Source organism: Tenebrio molitor, chromosome 1 (assembly GCF_963966145.1).
Source record: "Tenebrio molitor chromosome 1, icTenMoli1.1, whole genome shotgun sequence".
NCBI classification, from domain to species: domain Eukaryota; kingdom Metazoa; phylum Arthropoda; class Insecta; order Coleoptera; family Tenebrionidae; genus Tenebrio; species Tenebrio molitor.
In genome coordinates, this window is record NC_091046.1 from 37,362,498 (window position 1) to 37,381,882 (window position 19,385).

General features: G+C 35.8%; 2 protein-coding genes across 3 annotated transcripts; both read left to right on the plus strand.

Annotated features, from left to right (window-relative positions):
* The first annotated feature begins 445 nt into the window (after nt 1–445).
* LOC138141176 (peptide transporter family 1-like) lies at nt 446–6,510 on the plus strand. The gene is made up of 8 exons (XM_069061844.1): nt 446–536; nt 4,026–4,104; nt 4,160–4,663; nt 4,717–4,799; nt 4,854–5,596; nt 5,664–5,871; nt 5,925–6,161; nt 6,213–6,510. Exons 1-8 carry the CDS (start codon nt 519–521, stop codon nt 6,309–6,311), a joined length of 1,971 nt encoding a protein of 656 aa, XP_068917945.1. The 5' UTR covers nt 446–518; the 3' UTR covers nt 6,312–6,510.
* A 4,678-nt stretch (nt 6,511–11,188) lies between these two features.
* LOC138133619 (uncharacterized) lies at nt 11,189–14,006 on the plus strand. 2 transcript variants are annotated; one of them, XM_069051549.1, is made up of 3 exons: nt 11,189–11,430; nt 11,711–13,091; nt 13,157–14,006. In XM_069051549.1, the coding sequence occupies exons 2-3, from the start codon at nt 11,720–11,722 to the stop codon at nt 13,810–13,812; spliced, it is 2,028 nt and encodes a 675-aa protein (XP_068907650.1). In that variant the 5' UTR covers nt 11,189–11,430; nt 11,711–11,719; the 3' UTR covers nt 13,813–14,006. The 2 variants fall into 2 exon arrangements, with proteins under 2 accessions (XP_068907650.1, XP_068907656.1); XM_069051555.1 differs by having other exon boundaries at nt 11,189–13,091; nt 13,163–14,006.
* The last annotated feature ends 5,379 nt before the right edge of the window (nt 14,007–19,385 follow it).

The following is a 19,385-nucleotide window of genomic DNA, read 5'->3' on the forward strand; positions in this document are numbered from 1 at the left end:
AATCAACAACATAATACATTTATAGGAACAGGAATAAAATATTTATTTATTTTATTTATTTATTGTCTTACCATTTTCTAGGTGAGAGACTATTCTACCCTTATCTATTTCACTTAAATGAGGCATTGTAAAAATTGGTGTAAATTCGTAGGAAAAATTTTGATATGTACTGTAAACAATTAATTAACAAATACTTAATACCAAATTTATGTTAGGAAAAATTTCATTTCCCTTTTTTTTAAATTCAGCTGTATGTCTATAAAATTACCAAATATCATGTTTCCATCATATTCTGTTGGGTAAAATGCTTTAAGCCTCCCTGACGACTGGAGATATAATATGTATTGCTTCAAAAAACAACCTCTCTTAATGCTGTTACATTTTATTTAACATTCTTTATAGGTAAAACATTAAATTTTCAAAATTAGTTATAATCATGCTACACATGACATTCTGATATTCCATTAAATCAGTCAACTGACAGCTTATATGAGACAATTTAGTTACATGATCTAAATATGACAACAAATCCACAGGTAACCCTTACATTTTCTCTATTTCATTTTATTCAGTGAAAATATTGTTTTGTACTCGTAGAATTCTAAGTACCTAATATTTTCTGCTTATGCAGGACAATTGTTCATTACTGAAGATTTGTTAAACATTAGTTCTATGAAATCGATCAACTGATTAACTTAAATAAGACCATTTACATGTTCAAAATGTAACAACAAACACTTAGGTGATTCTTACATTCTTTCTGTTTATTTTTGTTAAACGAACGAAATTTCTTCGAGGATAGAAATCTAACTAAGTGGTAGGTGGTTATTTTTATTTATAAATGTTTCTACCATCGTCATTTTGAAAACTGAAATTATATCGAGGAGCAGGAAACTAGTTATAGATTTGAGTTCTTTAGGTACTTTACTATTGTGGACTAATTACTTTGGACGTCGAAGTCAGTTGACTGACATAAAGTTGTAAAGCAAGCATTAGGACGGTTAATCTTATTTTTTACTACTGTCAACCACTGTCACTGTTAAACTCATCATTGCAAAATGTTAAATACCGAAAAATGGACAACTGAAGGAGATATTCCAAGGAGGAAAAATTGAAAAGGTTTCCACAAGGCAATTTGGCCCATAGACAATCCCCCAGAAGCAAGGGAGATGATTCTAAATTTTTGAATGGTGGAAGGTGCCATATTTTTGACAAGAGAAAAGTCAATAATTTGAAATTGTCATCACTATTGACTTGACGTTAATGCTTGGTTTACATTAATTTGTTTTGAAGTGACAGAAAAATGACGACCAAAGTATTTTGTCCCCAATAGTACTACGAAAAATTTGGTGGTGTTCTTCTATTTACTCTCAAAAATGATGTACATACGTGTTTAAGCTTTCACTCTTTATTTCTCGAGTTACAGTTGGTTGCAAAAAAACGGGAAACGAAAATTTTCCTAATGTAAATTTGATTTTGTCCATTTGTCAATTAATTGTCGACTTGACAATACCTACCTATCAAATAATTTTACAAAATGTCATTCAATTTTGACGTTAATTCTAACCTCTCTCGTAAGAAGGTTGCACAATATGAAAGAATTGTAAAACTATGTCAATTTTATTTTGACAGTTCCCGTTTTTTTGCAAGCAACTGTACATAATTATTATTTAAATGCTGTTTTCTAATATGCGAATATTAAAAAATATATTCATGTGTTAGTTATTAAATTAATTACTAGAATAATTGTCACATCGTAATAGTTAATTTTCCAAAAAAAAAAAAAGAATTTATTTCTCCAGTTGATAAGTGTACAAATGAACACTTTAAGACAGTTTTTCCTTTTAAAAATTATGTAAATAAACATTTGTAACCTTGTGACGTATCGCTAGTTCAAAGAGTTCACTAACAATTTTAAAAAAATACACATTTTGTGGTTCTTACGTAACTAAACTGTTTAGCATTAGACGTAGGTTTTATTATTTAATTTGGAGTACACCACAAATACTTAGTATCTACTGCGAACATGTAGCTGATGAAAAATGTTTTCTTCTATAATACATAACCACGACATAGAATGTATTTAAAAAAAATACGAAAATGTCCTTTTTTGCATATTGCAATGAATGTAGCACTTTTTTAAACGAAAAATCGTAATGAAAGTACACTTGCTTTCAAAACTATCGCGTATACATTCAAAATCAAGTAACAACGATTTTGCAAAATTTAAGCAGTGTGAACGGGTAATTTTGAGATTAGGTTAAAGATGACATTGACAGCAACTAAAAAAATTATGATCGGTCTTCTTTCTACTCACGGTCCCTTCTTGTTCCCACCTCTTCTTTACTTGGAGAACAGTGCTTTTATTTAGCCCATTATGAGTAGCAACCCTTCTTATGGACCACTCCTCTTCTAATTTGGAAAGCATCAAAACTTTGTCTTGCTCTGTCAGTCGAGGCATTTTGACTTTTCAAAAGTTTAAATGTCAGAGTTGATTAATTACTACCCTGATTTAACACAGCGAAAAATAGGTGTACGGGAAAGTTTTGAAAGCAAGTGTACATAGTACTTTTTTTGCATCATTGTATTCCATCTCCTTGGAGATGATTGTCAAAGCATACCTACTTTTTTTAAATTTTTCATAAATTCTTTTAGGCCACATTTCTCAACTTACAACAATATGCAAAAAAATTATTCATTTGCAAATTCATAAAAAAGTATGACTTTCATAACTAGTTGTACAAATAGCTATCGGGTGTTTTTTTTTAATTTCGCCTCTTAGTAGGCGTTGAAAAGTCGATTGTGAACACACCACTTGTGTAAAACGTAAGATTTATACAGCTGATCCATGATCCGTATTCTGTATAGTACGTTCACAATCGACAACGCGTACTATGAGGTGACATTTAAAAATACACCCGATATTAACCTGCCTTTTTTCACTTGGTATGTATCAAACTTCTGTTAATATTTTTAAAGTACAAATATGGTTCATCATGTCTTGTCGGTACATGTTATCAAAGAAAGTTGGAGTTTTTTTGAACGTATGTATAATTTTTTTTTAATCATTAATTTGGGTGGATTTCGGTTCATCACTTTGACATAAAATCGAAAGTATAAATAAGATACACAAGAATTCAAGACTTCCTCAAAAAAATTTCTTGTAGCTACTTTAACAGGAAAAGTTATCTCAACAATATCTTAAAATAGTGATTTGTGCTTCTAATTGATCAGTGATTACATACAGTGCGTTGTCATTTCCTCAAAAAAATTGTAATGTAAGGTATCAATTTTTTTATTCATCTTTTAGCTAGTACGAAGGTCTATCAGAAAGAGAAGAAAAAAGTGGGGGTTGTCATTTAATAAAATGATTGATGACGTCATAATTAGGAGATGAAAAGCTGTCAACATAAGTAAAGTACTGAGGAATATGCACTTTTTAAAAACAAAGTTGACCTCTTCGAGGATTTTTCTCAGAGATTAATACTTACAGTTTTATCGAATTTATTCCGAATTTTACGAATGCACTGTATAAGAAAGATATTACACTAAATTAATTTTTCATGCCGCCGGCCGTTATCGACGGTTTTGCATGATTCAAAATCCGCCGGGAACGTAAAATTCCCGGCCTAGTACTTACAAAAGTGACCTTGCTAGAGAACGGGCAGGCAGCATTGAACGGACTCCGTTTCGGCGCAGGGACGCGAGGGTCGCGGGTTCGATTCCACTTGTGAAACAAATTTTTTACTTTTTAAAAATGATTTAAATTTGTCGGCATGAAAAATTTTGTGGATTACACGTCCAGAAAATGTTTTGCGAGTGCTCGTGTTGCTCGCCTCGGCTAAACCGCCTCGGCTACGCAATATCACTCACACTCGCAAAATATCATTTTCTGGACTTGTGATCCAAATAACTATTTAAGTACCAGGCTATTAATAAAAAAAATGAAAACCTTAAGACAACGCATTACAGTATCTAAGCACATCAGAATCTTCAGAATCAACTATCGCATTGTTTGTTCCCAGCCCCTTCCTTACCCGAAAAGTGTGTTTCTTATAATCACTACTGAAATCTGCGAAAGGTTCAACTATTTTGGGATGCGAGGTAAGCGTAAATGCAAGTGATAAAAATCAGTCCCCTAAAACGTTCTTTTTTTCAGCTATTCTCAGCCTATATCTGCGCGACATTCTGCTCTTTGGCGAACACAGCGCAACAGTCATCTACCACACTTTCATCATGATTGCCTATTTTTTTCCAATAATCGGAGCAATCATTTCTGACAACTATCTCGGCAAATTCAAAACAATTTTTTACATATCTCTCATTTATGCATGTGGAAACATTATTTTAGCTGCGGCCTCGGCCAAACCCTTTGGCTTGGCCCAAATACCTTTTTCACTGCTTGGCTTATTCCTGATCGCATTCGGAACTGGGGGCATCAAGCCCTGTGTAGCACCATTTGGCGGCGATCAGTTTGTTCTGCCACAGCAACAAGCCCATTTAGAAAAATTCTTTTCCATGCTTTATTTTTCCGTCAATTCTGGAAGTTTATTATCCACATTGGTGACGCCTATATTGAGAGGAGAAGTGCACTGCTGTGGAGAAAACAGTTGTTATCCGCTCGCCTTTAGTCTTCCTGCTGTGTTGATGGTCATCGCCATTGGTAATTGAATTTTAAAAAATGAAGGTAGTCGATGATAACATAATGAATCTTAGTTATCTTTTTGTCCGGTAAGCGTTTATACAAAATTGTAAAACCCACAGAAAATGTAGTGATCCAATTTGTTAAATGTATTGCAGTAAGTATACTGCACAGATGTACGGATCAGGTACTTTTTGGCCATTTTTTTCAGTATGCAATTAAAGAAAAATGTAAGTCTAAAGACAAGGTTGACCACTGGTTAGATCGTTCCACACAGAAATATGGTTTGGCTCTTGTGGATGACGTTAAAGGGACATTAAACATTTTTATTCTTTTCGTACCACTCCCACTATTTTGGGCGCTGTACGAACAGCAAGGTAGCGGCTGGACCTTCCAAGCGTCCCACATGAACGGACAACTAGGGTCCTTAACAATCTTACCCGACCAAATGCAAGTGATTAATGCAATACTAATTTTAATATTTATTCCATTATTTACTTATGGTGTTTACCCGGCCTTAGCGAAATGTAATTTACTCAAAAAGCCACTCCAACGCATGGTATGTGGAGGATTGCTCGCCGCCCTTTCATTTGCAATCTCCGCTACCATTTCGTTTGCTATAGAATCAACACTTCCGGTTATACCGGCAGAAGGAAGTTGTCAATTACGAATTTACAACCCACTAAAATGTAATGCAATACTTACTGCTGCACCATACATAGTGGAAGAGGAAATAAAATCGATGGGATACACAAAATTAGATGTGGTTGACGTACACGGGGAGAAAGTTGTAGATTTCAATATAACTGGTTGTGATGATGTTATCAATTACCAACAAGAGTCCAATATCACAATTACAGAGAAAAAAACACTGCTGTTATACATGTTACCGGATCAGTTTTTAAGAATCGAAGATGATATACAAAAAGATGAAAAAGGGCTTCCCAAAATTAGGTTAGCAGATTTAGTTCGATTGCAAATAAACTTCAAATTCATTACTAAACATCTTTAATTGTTTCAGGACATTAGTAAACAACCCTGTAGAGGGATATAATTTATCTTACTGGAAGGCGAAGAAAAAAGTGTTGGAAATTCCTTCTAGTAATTATTCTTTCTTCACTGTTCCTCCTGGTACTTATAGGCTCGAAGGTTTCGAAAAGGAGTTTGATTTTTATTTAGGGGGAGTGTACACAGTTTTAGTTTCCTTAGATGAGTCTAATGAAACTCGAGTATGATTTAGTACCGACTTTTATATATCAAATTCAAATGTCTTCCTTTGTAGAGTGTAGAATATTACGAAGTCACAGAACCTAATAGCGTGCACATGCTCTGTCTCATTCCTCAATATTTTACTATTACTGCAGGAGAAGTAATGTTTGTAATCACAGGATTAGAATTTTCCTACTCGCAAGCACCCACATCTATGAAAGCGGTAGTGCAAGCCGTTTATTACCTGACTTCTGCCATGGGTAACCTCATTATCGTTATCATAGAGTCTGCCGAGATATTTGAAAGACAAGTAAAATTGTCTTGACATTGTCACGTTGCATATTAATAAAGCACATTGTAGTCGGCAGATTTCCTGTGTTATTCCATGCTAATGGCAGCTGACATGTGCATTTTTGCTTTTATGGCTTGGCGGTATACATATGTCAACGTCAGTAATTGATGCTGGTAGAACTATTACACCAAAACAACAGCAGAAAGTCAACGAAAGGTGATCTTGACAGAAAAAAAAATGTGAACGGTTTCACTTCTACTACTTTTAAATGAATACTCCTTTTGTACAAACCGAGAAGTTGTAAGAAACTTGCTCTCTCTTGTGTTATTGTAAGATGTTGATTAATAACAATAAACCATGAATTAATAACAAGAGTATCTACTGATTCTTTGAACTTTGCGAAGCTCCAAACATTTGGCCATTATAAACGAATTAATTAAAATTAAATTTAAAGTTTGGCAAAAAATATTTTGAACGCTGGCAATTATCCCTATTTGATTTCGTGGGTCTTTTACAATACTATAAACAACCCTCGCTATACAAGCAATAGGGTCCGACAAAGCTGTGCAGGCCCAGCAGCGCATCAAGAACTTAATACTTTTACAATATTGCCTGTAAACCTATTGTAAAGGACCCAAAAAGTTAAATACCGATAATTGCGAGCGTTTAGAATATCGCTTGGCAAACTTTACACAGTGTAGTGCGTGTTTACAATTTTTCGTGTATTTCGGATTGAAAATGAGCGATGAAAGTGATTTTGACTGTGAAAATAACATTTACGAGGCCGCTAGAGCGTATTGTGACAATTTGCTAGTTTCTGTGTCGCGGGAAAGGTATGAAAGAGAAGTATGGTGTAACAGGAAAAAAGTGAAACTGAAGAAATGGTAGTGTAGGTTGTACATACATCGGAGAAAAAATAAAACTTGTAAACCATCAACCTTGTGGAGCCACTATTCTATGCTGAAAGCAACGCTCAAATTGAAACGAGACATAAATATTTCCAAATATAATAAAGTAAACTCGTTCATGAAGAGAACTAGCACAGGATATAAACCAAAAAAATCCAGAGTTTTTACTAAGGAAGATGTAAGCAGATTCCTGACGGAAGCTCCTGATGAAAATTTCTTACTTATGAAGGTACGTATCACTAGTGTTTTCTTTAGAAACTATTCATTATATTGTCAAAAGTTGGTGCTGATAATGGGAATCGCAGGAGCATGCAGGCGTGAAGAGTTTTAGCAGATGCTGGTGCCAATTTATGTAACATAAAAAGACACGGAGGGTGGAAGTCTACATCAGTGGCGGAGGGATATGTATATAGAAAATTTCATTCAGAATAACATTGCGAAAAAATACAGGACCAGGAAGAGAATACTAATACTACTAAGTCCGGAAATAGCAAACTCGCTCACCTAGAAGAAGCGACTCATTAATTAATGTTGAAAATAATGTAATACCTAAATGTTCATTTATAACAGCATATAATTGTACACTTAATGTATGTATCATAAATAAATCTAATAATGTAATAGCAGAAAGTGAGGTTACGAATACTTTACATCTCAACTCAATGGAATGACAAGTGCCGGCCAAAATTCCGTGGCCGTAATTCTACTATGTATATTGTTATTCTGTCCAGTTAAAAATAGCGAATTATTTAGCTAGATGTAAAGCTAATTAGTTATTTATTATACAGGGTTATTCTAAATGATTGTAGTCGAAGTAGGCCATGCCCATGTTATGAAATTTTTGCCGCTTTCATGTGAACTGTCAATTTTTGCCGGTGTCACTGTCATTTTGTAGGTGAAAAGTGCGGTAACGAGTTTTATTTATTTATTTATTTATTTTTTAAATTAACGATGAAATCCAAAAATGTTGCGTTGTTTTGGAACCAATTCTAACAATATTGAATTGTTTTGCACCCAATTTAACACCTGTGTGTGAACGGTGTGCACTCACTTATTCACATTACTTTGATGTTTTTTATGTGGAGCGGTCACCATAAATTTTACATTCGGTTTTTACGCCTACTTGAATTACAATCATTTAGATTAGAATAACCCTGTACAAGACGATAAAATTGCATTTTATCTTCGAGAGTGTTTTTTAGCGTCGACACGTCAGTCGAGACGCTAATTACGCTCGAAAATATAATTAAATTTTATCGTCGTGTATAATATTCAATTTTTTTCTATAGCATTTGTATTTTATTATTAAAACATGTTTTCTTAAATCATTACTAATCGTGTTAGGTTTTAAAATCTCGATAGTATGAGCGTTGTTAGGTAATAAAAAAAATAATTACATTTTAAAATCTCGGTAGTACCGGGTGAGCAACAATATTGTTTCAGTTGGCAATAAAAAAATTTATATGGAATTGGCAAGACTATGAATTGCACCTATATATTTCCGTTTGTTTTATTGACATTATTGACAGCTGGCATACATTTCAAATTTAAACGTCTTGGCTTTTGTAATCTTTTATTAATAGAATGGTTTTCTCGTTGTAACATGACATAAAAGTCACCAAAAATAATCAAAATTTATTGTCAACTCAAACAGTAATTGTTGCTCACATGGTATGGTATTAGCCTTGTTAGGGTAATAAAAAAAAAACTTTATCTACCCTTGCTGTTAAAGTAGCACTTTATCTACTTACCATTGCGGTTAAAATGCTACTTGACCTTTTGATTTGAATAGATAAAAACATACTTTAACATATGCTATAGAAAAAAAATATGAATTGAGCAGTATGACTAAAGGGATGTTCGTTATTCACTCTCGTTTGTACACAATTAAAGAATTAACGCTTCTGATAAAGGTCGGCTTTACCGTTTACGAGGATAGTTCAATAATCTAAAGAGTGGTGATTCGCTAATCTTTTGAAATCTTACAAATAATGAAAAATTGTGAAAGAAACAATTTGATTTGGTATTTATGTGGTAAAATTGTAACTATGAACCTAAGCGTGACAGTAGAAACATAAGAAGCAAAACCACGTTACCTGGTTCTACGAGTATATTGGGAGAAAGCAAGAATACATTCTTCAACGAGCGTATAATGGACGAAATTCCAACACGAGCTGTAGGCGAGTGGTCGAATCGTCCGATTGAATAATATCCATTATATACGAGTTGAAGACTATATCAAGAAAAAACAATCTTTGAAAATTGAATTTAATTTGACTTTTAATTTTTGACAATTAAAAGTGTGCTTCGTTTGGCGGTTGCTACCCGATGCGCGACTTATTGTTTACAAACGCATCCGACTGGCGATCTGTCGGTGATAGAATGTAAATATTGAGCGATCCATTGAATTTGTTATTAAAGTTGGCGCTGGAACTGACGCCGTAGGTCCTTTTGAACCGATACACTTTGTGGCATCTAAACTTCCGATCAAATTATGTTACAAAATGCTATCAGTGAAATTAAACGTAGGGCCCGTTTGGCGTTTGTGCTTAGAACAAAATGGTGAACATTTTCAGCATATGTTGTAACATTGTTTAATAAAATAAACATTACCATTAATTAACATTTTATTTCCAGTAATAGTAGTTTATTTAATGAGTTCGTGCGTAAATTGGGCCTTTTTTGGCACGAGTGGCCATTTTAAAACGCGAAATTTACACACGAACGAATTGAATAAAACGTTTTTTTGTTCGACGAGCCCCTTAAAGGCTCCAAATCGCTTAAAATCTTTAAAATTAGCTTGACGTTTCGTTTTGACAAGTTGTGACATTTATCAAAATCCGTTCACACAGGGGAAAATTCTCAAATTCTGACAGTGTTGTAGTGACATGAAAATCTGATTTTCTGTTGGTATGAAAGTTACTTCGACTTTCAAAGTTGCTTGCCCTGCGCGAACCTTGATTATAATTTTTTAGTTTTGTTGACCGTTTCGGCATTGTTGATTTCAAAAGCACCGTTACATTTTTTTACTGATTAAATTAAAGTAATTCACTAATTCTTATTTATTTTTGTCTTTTTATTTTCACCAAATAAAGATTTATTGGAGATAACCTATAATGAATCTGTCATAAATGTGACTTTTGTAATGTAACTAAATTAAAGGTGCTTTTACACATGCACAGCTCACTTGATGAACATTTATATGAAATCAACTATGTATTATCTATTCATTTTGATTGTGACCACTCCCTAGTAACTTTTCAGTTGCTAGGTTATTTATGGGGAATTTTAGATAACACTAAATCCAGTCGCAGTTGGCAACTCTCGGAGGCGCCATTTTGACAGAAACGTCACGCTCACAGAAGACAGAATGGAGCACGACTTGCGCAAACGTTTTTCGACGTACACTGTGCGCATATCTATAAAATTGAGTTTAGGTACAAAATTTTAGAATTCAAAAAGAAAATGCCACGTCGTCTTCTCAAAGTTGGGACCAAACGGTTAATATTGACTTGTTTCGAGACATTTATTGAAGCCAACGGGAAAACAACTCACAAAGACGAACATCACCAATAAAGTTAACTCTATTTGTGCTTTTTTGTTGTACATTTTGGCTAGTGAGTGTTGTAGTTTAATACCTTCTGCCTTTTCATCCCCTGTAAATCATTTTTTTGAACTTTCTGTCTGATTAGTTTTTATCTGAAAATACTTATTTGTATTAATCAATGCTAATTGATTAGTAATCCCCAGGCATTTTTCGCGTTTGTCTTACTGCCAAATGACCATTTCCTTCGTTCTTCATTAATATCGAGAATTGCATGAGGTGATTTCGAAGTTTTTACGTTAAATAATCTGTACCTGGATATAACCTCACTTTTCAACAGACGTGATCACAGAATCAGACAGACGTTTTTAGTTTCTCCTACTTCAAAGATTGATTTCCGTTATTAATATTGATAAATACATTAAAATCATAGCTTTACTACCGTGGTCAAGTTTTGACAATTCTGACATTTTCACATCATGTTACACCACACAAATATTTAGTGTAAAACGTATGCAGCACACAGCTAAACAGCGCCTACTATGTTTTTCGTTGTGGTCACAATCAAAGTGAATAGATATTATATGTATGTAGGGGAAATGTGGATAAAATGACCCCCCAGGTTAAAATGACTCCTATTGAAATTTTCAATGTATTTGAATTAAGCGCCTTTTTGAACAGAGAGGTGACCTAAACATACATGGAGCAGCATCTATGCTAAAACCGATTAACATCGGACGACAATTAACCGCGTAGTCTTGTGTTTTGAAATGTGATGCGAGTAACTGTTATTTTCCACTGCTGAAAATTTAGTCTTGTTTATGGAGTTCTTAAGGTAAGTACAGATCTATGACATTCATTCAGTAGCTTAACTCTCTGAGCATCTGTGGTTATAAAGATATGTAGAGTTTCCTTAAATACTGTCTGTTTTTTGACGATGGCTAAAATTGTGTACCGTTGAGGTTAAATGAACCCAAAAGCATGAGGCAAAATGGTCCCCGGGGTCATTTTACCTTATGCTCGTAATTTAAGGATAGGTAATTAGGAAGGTACCTATTCTGATTTTGTTTGTAATACAACTTAGCAACTATCTGACTTTTAACTTTTATTCCTAGTCTACCGTAATGGTTCGCAAATACGTTCGAAAAACAGGTCGCCAAAACTGGGAAGAAGATGTGATGACAATCGCCCTGCAAGAAATAAAAAATGGGCTACCCTACAAAACTGCTGCACGGATGTATAATCTACCTCTGTCAACACTGAAACGTAGAGCTAAGGGCAAAAATAAAATAGCTATAGGAGCCTCAAAAATCTTAGGACGATTTGTGACAACCCTACCAAAAAATATTGAGGACTCCCTCAGAGATTATGCGTTACAAATGGAAGATAGATTATTTGGACTGACAAAAAAAGATATTTGCGAGATGGCCTACCAACTAGCTGACAAAAATGGCATCTCTAACCGATTCAGCAAAAAGAAACAATCTGCTGGATCAACTTGGTTTGTAAGTTTTCTTCGTCGTTACCCAGAACTTTCATTTCGGACCCCTGAGGCAACATCAGCTGCAAGAGCTCGAGGGTTCAATAAGGAAGCTGTAGCTAAGTTTTTCGCAGCATTAGATACATGCACAGAAAAACATAATATTACTGATCCATCGCAAATCTATAACATGGACGAAAGTGGAATCCAGACGGTACCAAGCAAGCTTTCAAAAGTTGTAGCCCATAGGGGACGAAAACAAGTTGGAGCGCTCACAAGCGCAGAACGCGGGCAAAACGTCACTGTTGTTCTCTGTATGAGTGCAGCAGGCTACTTCATACCACCGGCTATAATTTTTCCTCGCAAAAGGAGAAATGAGTTGCTGTTTTCTGGTGCCCCACTTGGTACATTGAAATTACAAAATGAGTCTGGTTATATGAAAACGGACCTTTTTCTTCAATATCTAAAACACTTTCAGAAACATGTCCGCAGTGATCTTGAAAATAAGGTGCTTCTAATTCTTGATGGGCATGGAAGCCATAAGAGTGTTGAAGCGATAGAATATTGTAGAGAACATGGAATTGTACTCTTATGCCTGCCACCCCACTGCACCCACAAAATGCAGCCACTGGATGTGGCTGTATTTTCTCCGCTAATGTCTGCTTACAATGAGGAAGTGCGTTTGTGGATGAAAAACAATCCTGGAAAAATTGTAACTTTATACAATGTAAGCTACTTGTTCGGTAAAGCCTATCGATTCTCTGCAACAATGAATAATGCCCTAAGTGGTTTCGAAAAAACGGGTATCTGGCCATTCAACCCAAATATTTTTCCTGACTGGGCTTTTCAACCTGCCGCCACCACTGATAGACCAATGGAAAATACCGACAACCAAGTAGAAATGGAATCACCACCAGAACCAGATGTATCAAGGAGTTCCATTGTTCATGGAGAAACGGCAGCTATGGACACCAAAAAGGATGGTAATCAGGAAAATGTGGAATCTTTAGAACCAGGTACCTAAAACCTTATTTCATTAGGCGGTTATCTATTTCCCTTGGCTTAATATTTATTTCGGTAGTTCCAGGTCCTTCCAATCTTCATCGCAAGATAGAAAATCGGCGCCGACGAAAGGACTCAACATCATCTGATGAAACAGAGGACGAATGGCAACCAAGTGGTCGCTCATCAGATGAAGTCAGCATAATCAGCCATGATTCCAGTCATGAGCATGATGTTGGTGATACCGAGCTATCGAAGTGCAACAATTCCGCACCTTACTTTACACCATTTGATATCAGTCCACCTCCCATTGCTCCACCACAAACAAGGAGTGTTAGACCGTCTCAGGGTGCGACAATTCTGACATCAACTCCAAATTACACTTTGACCAAAGACAAAGCTGCTCTAAAAAAAGGTGTGGCAAAATCACAAGTAAAGAAAGTAACAAAGTCACTGTTTGACGATGATGCCGAAAAAAATGAGTGGAGTAGACAAGTTAAGAACGATAAAAAGGCAACTGCGGCTTCAGAGGTTAATGAAAAGAAGAAAAAACGAAAAGGAAAGTCAGATGACGATGTACCATGCCTCTATTGCGAAGAAATGTTTAGCGCTTCTAGACCAAAAGAGAAATGGTCAATGTGTTATTCCTGCAAGAAATGGGCACATGATATGTGTGCAGGAATTTCAGACAGTAAAAGGGACTTCATATGCGATATTTGCAATACCAATGCTTAAAAAACGGGGGGTCATTTTACCCCAATTAAGGGACCATTGTACCCACCAGTGCAAAAAATTTACCGTTTTGATTTCTTTTATAATTAGTTCCTCATTTGTTGAAATATTAAGCAAATGTTGAAATAAACAGTATTGTATGTTAGGTTATAACCCTAGCAAGCCATTTTTGTGAATAAACTTAAAAAATATTTTTAGTTGACTTTTTTTCAAATTAAAAACCTTAGAGGGGTCATCTTGCCCCCCTTTCCCCTAAGTTAATCTGTTTGACACGATACAAACATCCCTTAAAATTGTGTATACTTCTGTCTTTGTCACACTGACGGCATTTGTCGATAATGTCCTCTCTTTTAATTTGGAGTCTCAAAAAATGAACAATGCTAAAATACCTTATTTATCATCGAGAACCTTAGGTACCGCCACAATAGCGCGCCAAATGCGAATGTACTAGCGGCTAGGCTAGGAACTAAGGGACGGGGTTGGCAATGCTGTGGAGAGCGGAAATGGAGCGGGGGTGAAGCGGCGCCCGGGCGCGTGGGTGAAGACGGTAGTTAGTTCTGTTTGGTTTTTTCTTCTGAAAGAACCTGGGGTGTTGCGAGCGATCCATATTTTAAAACCGGTGATTTGAACAGGGAATCCATCTCACTACCGTTCCGTCTAGATATTTGTTCCTGTTTGAGAATCAGAGTCCTTAATCAATGCAAAGTAAATTATCCCGCGTTCGTGGCTTTTGTTTTCGTACCAGGACCACGTGGTAGAGGGTATGTTGGTACATGTTGTTTTGTTGCATGTGGCTTCTCTCGAGAAGCGCCCAGTGTTTAATTTTAAGTCTGCGCCCCTAAGTTTCTCCCGGGAGGTTCATTTTTCGGGCAATTAATTAATTTCGCAAATTAGTAGCTCTCATCTGACGCACGTGCGCCCATTTTTGTCACCATTTTCTAGCGGTACTTTATCCGCCATTTTTAGTTCAGTCCAGCCAACGATTATTATCGTATTGGTTTCTTAGGTTGTTACTTATATTTGTGATGTTGTAATTTTTGTTTGTTGTATTAAAAATCGGTTTTCAATGTGTCGTTAGGTTTCTGGGTCCGTTTTAGAATATTGTAGATGCGACACTATGGGAGTTAGGTGACATTCAGGAAGTCTTGGGGTTGTCTAGTAAATTTCTGTGGAGGCCACGGTTAGTTAGGGCCCTTAGCGGAGGCGGACCTAAGTCTTGCTGGATGCGGCTCTGGGATATTGACGTCGCGGTTCTAGAGACCTCGTGGTTTGTCGGTAAACGGTTGGTTGGGGAAGGTGGACCTAGGTCTTGCTCGATGCGGCTCTGGGATGTTCATCGTACAGTCCCGAGACACTTCTATCACTCTTTCTTGGTCGGTAAAATAGTCCGACGTTCATTAAACCGAGTATCTAGAAACGTCGCTGGTCTCAAGCCGATTCAGAATCCCCTCGCCGCCGAGAGTTTGTTACCTCCAGCTCGTTTCAATTTATTACAAGCTGTGTCGATGTTTAAGATTGTTGGTTCGTTATCATAACAACCAACAATAATCAGGTTCGAAAAAGTTTGCCATGGAAGTTTAAGCACATTTTATCCAGATGCAAAGTTAGGGCTAACTTTATCCGATGTCAAAGTGACAAATGCATCGCGGCTTATGGGATTTTTTATATATGAATTAAATTATCCAGTATATTTAACGTACTACATATACAGGCCGTCCCAGAGTTGCGAAAAAGCTCTATAACTTGTTTGTTATTAAAGATATCAACTTTTACTTTTTTCTAGATGATAGCTACGCTTCTACTGCACATTCGGAAAATATTGCGGTACAGGTGTCCCAAAAATGGCGTACTAACTACTTACTACCGTATCCAGGATGTTTTAATGTACACGAAAAAAATATGGAAAAAATTTTTCAGACAAAAAAATTAATTATTATTATTTTTATTATTAACGGTAATACAATGTAAACAAAGATGTACTCATACATCATTACCTTGCAATGTTACCGTAGTGGATTTAAAATATTTTTTTCGATTTCCAAAGCTTCTAAATTCACTATTGTGCAGGATTAGATATTGGTAGTGAGTAATCTTGTACTTTGTGATAATATGTACGATTAGAAGTAGCTGTCATGACAATTTAATAAATATATTTTGAAATAATTTACCTGTTAAATGCCACTTTCAAAGACTGCCAAATCAGCAAATAAGTCCAATAGAATTGTTTAAACATTTTTCTGACGTTTACGGTAGTCTCTTCTACACCGTAGTGCACCGTTAGTACAGCTGGTTGCAAAAAAAACGGGAACTGTCAGAATAAAATTGACACATTTTTGCAATTTTTCCATAGTGTGAAACCTTCTTACGAGAGATAGGTTAGATTTAACGTCAAAATTCAATGACATTTTTAAAAATCACTTGATAGGTATTGTCAAGTAGACAATTAATTGACAAATCGACAAAACCAAATTTACATTAGGAAAATTTTCATTTCCCGATTTTTTTGAAACCAGCTGTACGTCATTTTTGGGATACCCTGTCCATATACAGTGTGTCTCAATATTATAAAAACACTAAAGTTTTTTAGACGGAACCTACCCAGTTTGATTTTATTTTTGCATTCTATGCTAAATTATGAATCAAATTTATGCAGGTGGTTTTTACTTTTAACGTTGGATACATGTTTGATTTCTGTCATCTCTGCTGTCACTAAAGTGCCTGACATGCGGATCTATCAAAATGAACGTAACATGTTGCCGAATTTACCGTAATCATAATTAAGCGACTTTAAAACGTATTGATGGTGTTTGTATTAGACTGCAGAACATATTTTCAGTAAGTTACAATGAAGTCAAATTCTTTTTGTGTATAAATTGAATCGTTGGTGAGTACAAGATAAATATGTAACACGGATAGCGAAGGAAGAAACAACGACCCAATTGAAATGGCACAGGGGTTTTGTAAGACCTATTATAACTTCGCGATATAGTTGTGAATTTATGGCTTGAGTCTATTTTGAAATGTACTCCTGAATTTTGCCAACATTTTTGTAGATATTGTGAAAAACTGATTTCGGAAGATTGGGCAAAATTCAATTGAAAACGTTCTTCCTTCAATAATTTCATGAGGAGAATCTGACTCGGAATTTGATTGGGATTTTGATGCAGGTAATGATGATTCAGAATTATGAATGAAATTATGGAAGTTGAATAGTTTTGTTCTTTTTTGTCATGGACGATGGGTGTGTAAATATTTTGCAAAAAGATTCGAATAAAGTAAGGCTTAATAAGTAGGTACAAGATTTTATACAACTTAGTTCTAGGAATGTTTTGGTTAAAATGAAAAATTCATTGAGAAGTTACTAGCTGGTTTGTTAAGACACTAGTCCAGTCAATATAAACATTCGACCTTGCAAAAGGTCATGTAGTTCTGATTTTTTAATATGTTCTTTGGACCTAAGCCAAGAGTAAAAAACCAAATTTGCAACTTCGGAAGACTTGTGCGCGCTGCGTGGTAGCCGAAGAACAGCAAAATTTTAGCACTATTTTCAGTTTTTGCTCAATATCTCTTAAGATATGAGTCTAACGGAAAAACTTGAAGTAATCTTTTTGAAACTAGATTAAATTCGCTTCAGTTTGAGGCCTAAGCAAACTTTGTGCGTCCAGCAGTTTCCGAGATACAGCTCTTCAAAAATTGGGTATTTTTTCCAAGAAGTGAAATTTTTTTGTTTATTTCTCTTTTTTTATTAAATATCGTCAAAAATACTCGCCCCATGAGAAAAGTCAAGAACAATGAACTTGAAGCGTATTTATTTAGCTTTAAACTGAGATCTGATGGGCAGCTGCAGGTTCAATGCTTCTCTAAAAAGTGGCATCTAACCGAAAACCTCGAAAAAGGGAATTTGGGAAAAATAAATTAAAACAAGTTTTCAGCGCATCAAACATCACGTATAGGGCCTAAACCGATCAAATAAGTTATTTTAACGTAATTTAGTATGTGTGGTTAACAACTTGAAAGGAGTCTGTGAAGTCGGTGGACAAATACTGCCCTCAGCACCAGACTTGTTCTGATTGTATGGAAAATCATCAACTACCCCAAGTATGCTCCTTTGGAACCGGTTCATTAAGCAGGTGACACGTGGTCTTGATTTTTATGGCTCAAAAATTATTTTCCTCTCATTTATCCGCACCCAACCTACTGATTACGATACATTGTTCATATCACCTTTTGAAGCCAGTGAGAGAAGTAAAGGTCATTTTCAAAAAACCTGCTTCGTTACTTTTGATCAACCACTGTTCTTTAAGGCCAGAGATATTGTTGAGGGACTTAAGCTGCGTGGTTGTGAGGCTTGGAGAGTTCCATCTCCTCATGCCATTCATGGGTTGTATCGGTGCAATAATGGCAGGAAGTTGCTCGAAGGCGCTATTTACGAGTATGACTATTTATACAAATCACAGGCCCGGACAAGATGCTGAATGGTCATGCCTATTCACGAGCTGTACGAGCACAATTTTGACTAATCTGATATTGGCTGGCATTATTTTGGATGAGGTAGACTTGACTGGGAAAGAAAGAGCCGAAACTGAGAATAAGCTACGTGAGGGTGAGAGGTCTCTCATCTTGTTTGTAAAGGAAAATAGGACTTACCAAAGCCTAAGAGCCAAATTCAAAACTGCATTGCATAATTTGGAAGGTAATCAAAGCTGTGGGACCAATATTTTCACACGTCTACTCCCGTAAAACTATTCATCCAGGCAGAGCGTCAGGGTGATTAAGAACCTTCACCTGTATACTATCGATAAAATGCTACCTTGTTTTCATTCAGTTGGTCACTATTTCTTCACAAAGAGTGCCCACTTATATTTGCAAGATATGATGGCTCTAGAACAGCGGATGGATCCAACTGAGTTTAAGATATTCATAAAACAAAATTTTACAATCCGCCGATCCGATCAATTTTGGCCTGGCCTATTGTCAGATTTGATTGCTGATGTGGTTTATGAAAAGCTACGGTGGATTGGCACATGTGCGTAGAATCTCCAGCAGTGAGCTAGCACAGTGGACCGTAAAAATGGGGTTCATGATAAACATACTTGTATGTGCCAGGACATGTACCCGTCGGAGCTCAAATTAATGCGCGCCAATGAATGAGAGGAAAATAATTCTTGGTCGATCAAAATCAAGACCACTTGTCACCTGTTCCATGAACCCGTTCCAAACGTGCATACTTGGGGTGTTCGATGATTTTCCATACAATCAGAACCAGAACAAGTTTGGCGCTGAGGACAGTATTTCTCCACCGACTTCACAGACTCTCTTCAAGTTGTTAACCACACATATTAAATTACGTTAAAATAACTTATTTGATCGGTTTAGGCCCTATACGTAATGTTTGATGCGCTGAAAACTTGTTTTCATTTATTTTTCCCAAATTTCATCTTTCGAGGTTTTCGGTTATATGCCACTTTTGAGAGAAGCATTGAACCTGCAGCTGCCCGTCAGATCTCAATTTAAAGCTAAATAAATACACTTCAAGTTTATTGCCCATGACTTTTCTCATGGGGCGAGTATTTTTG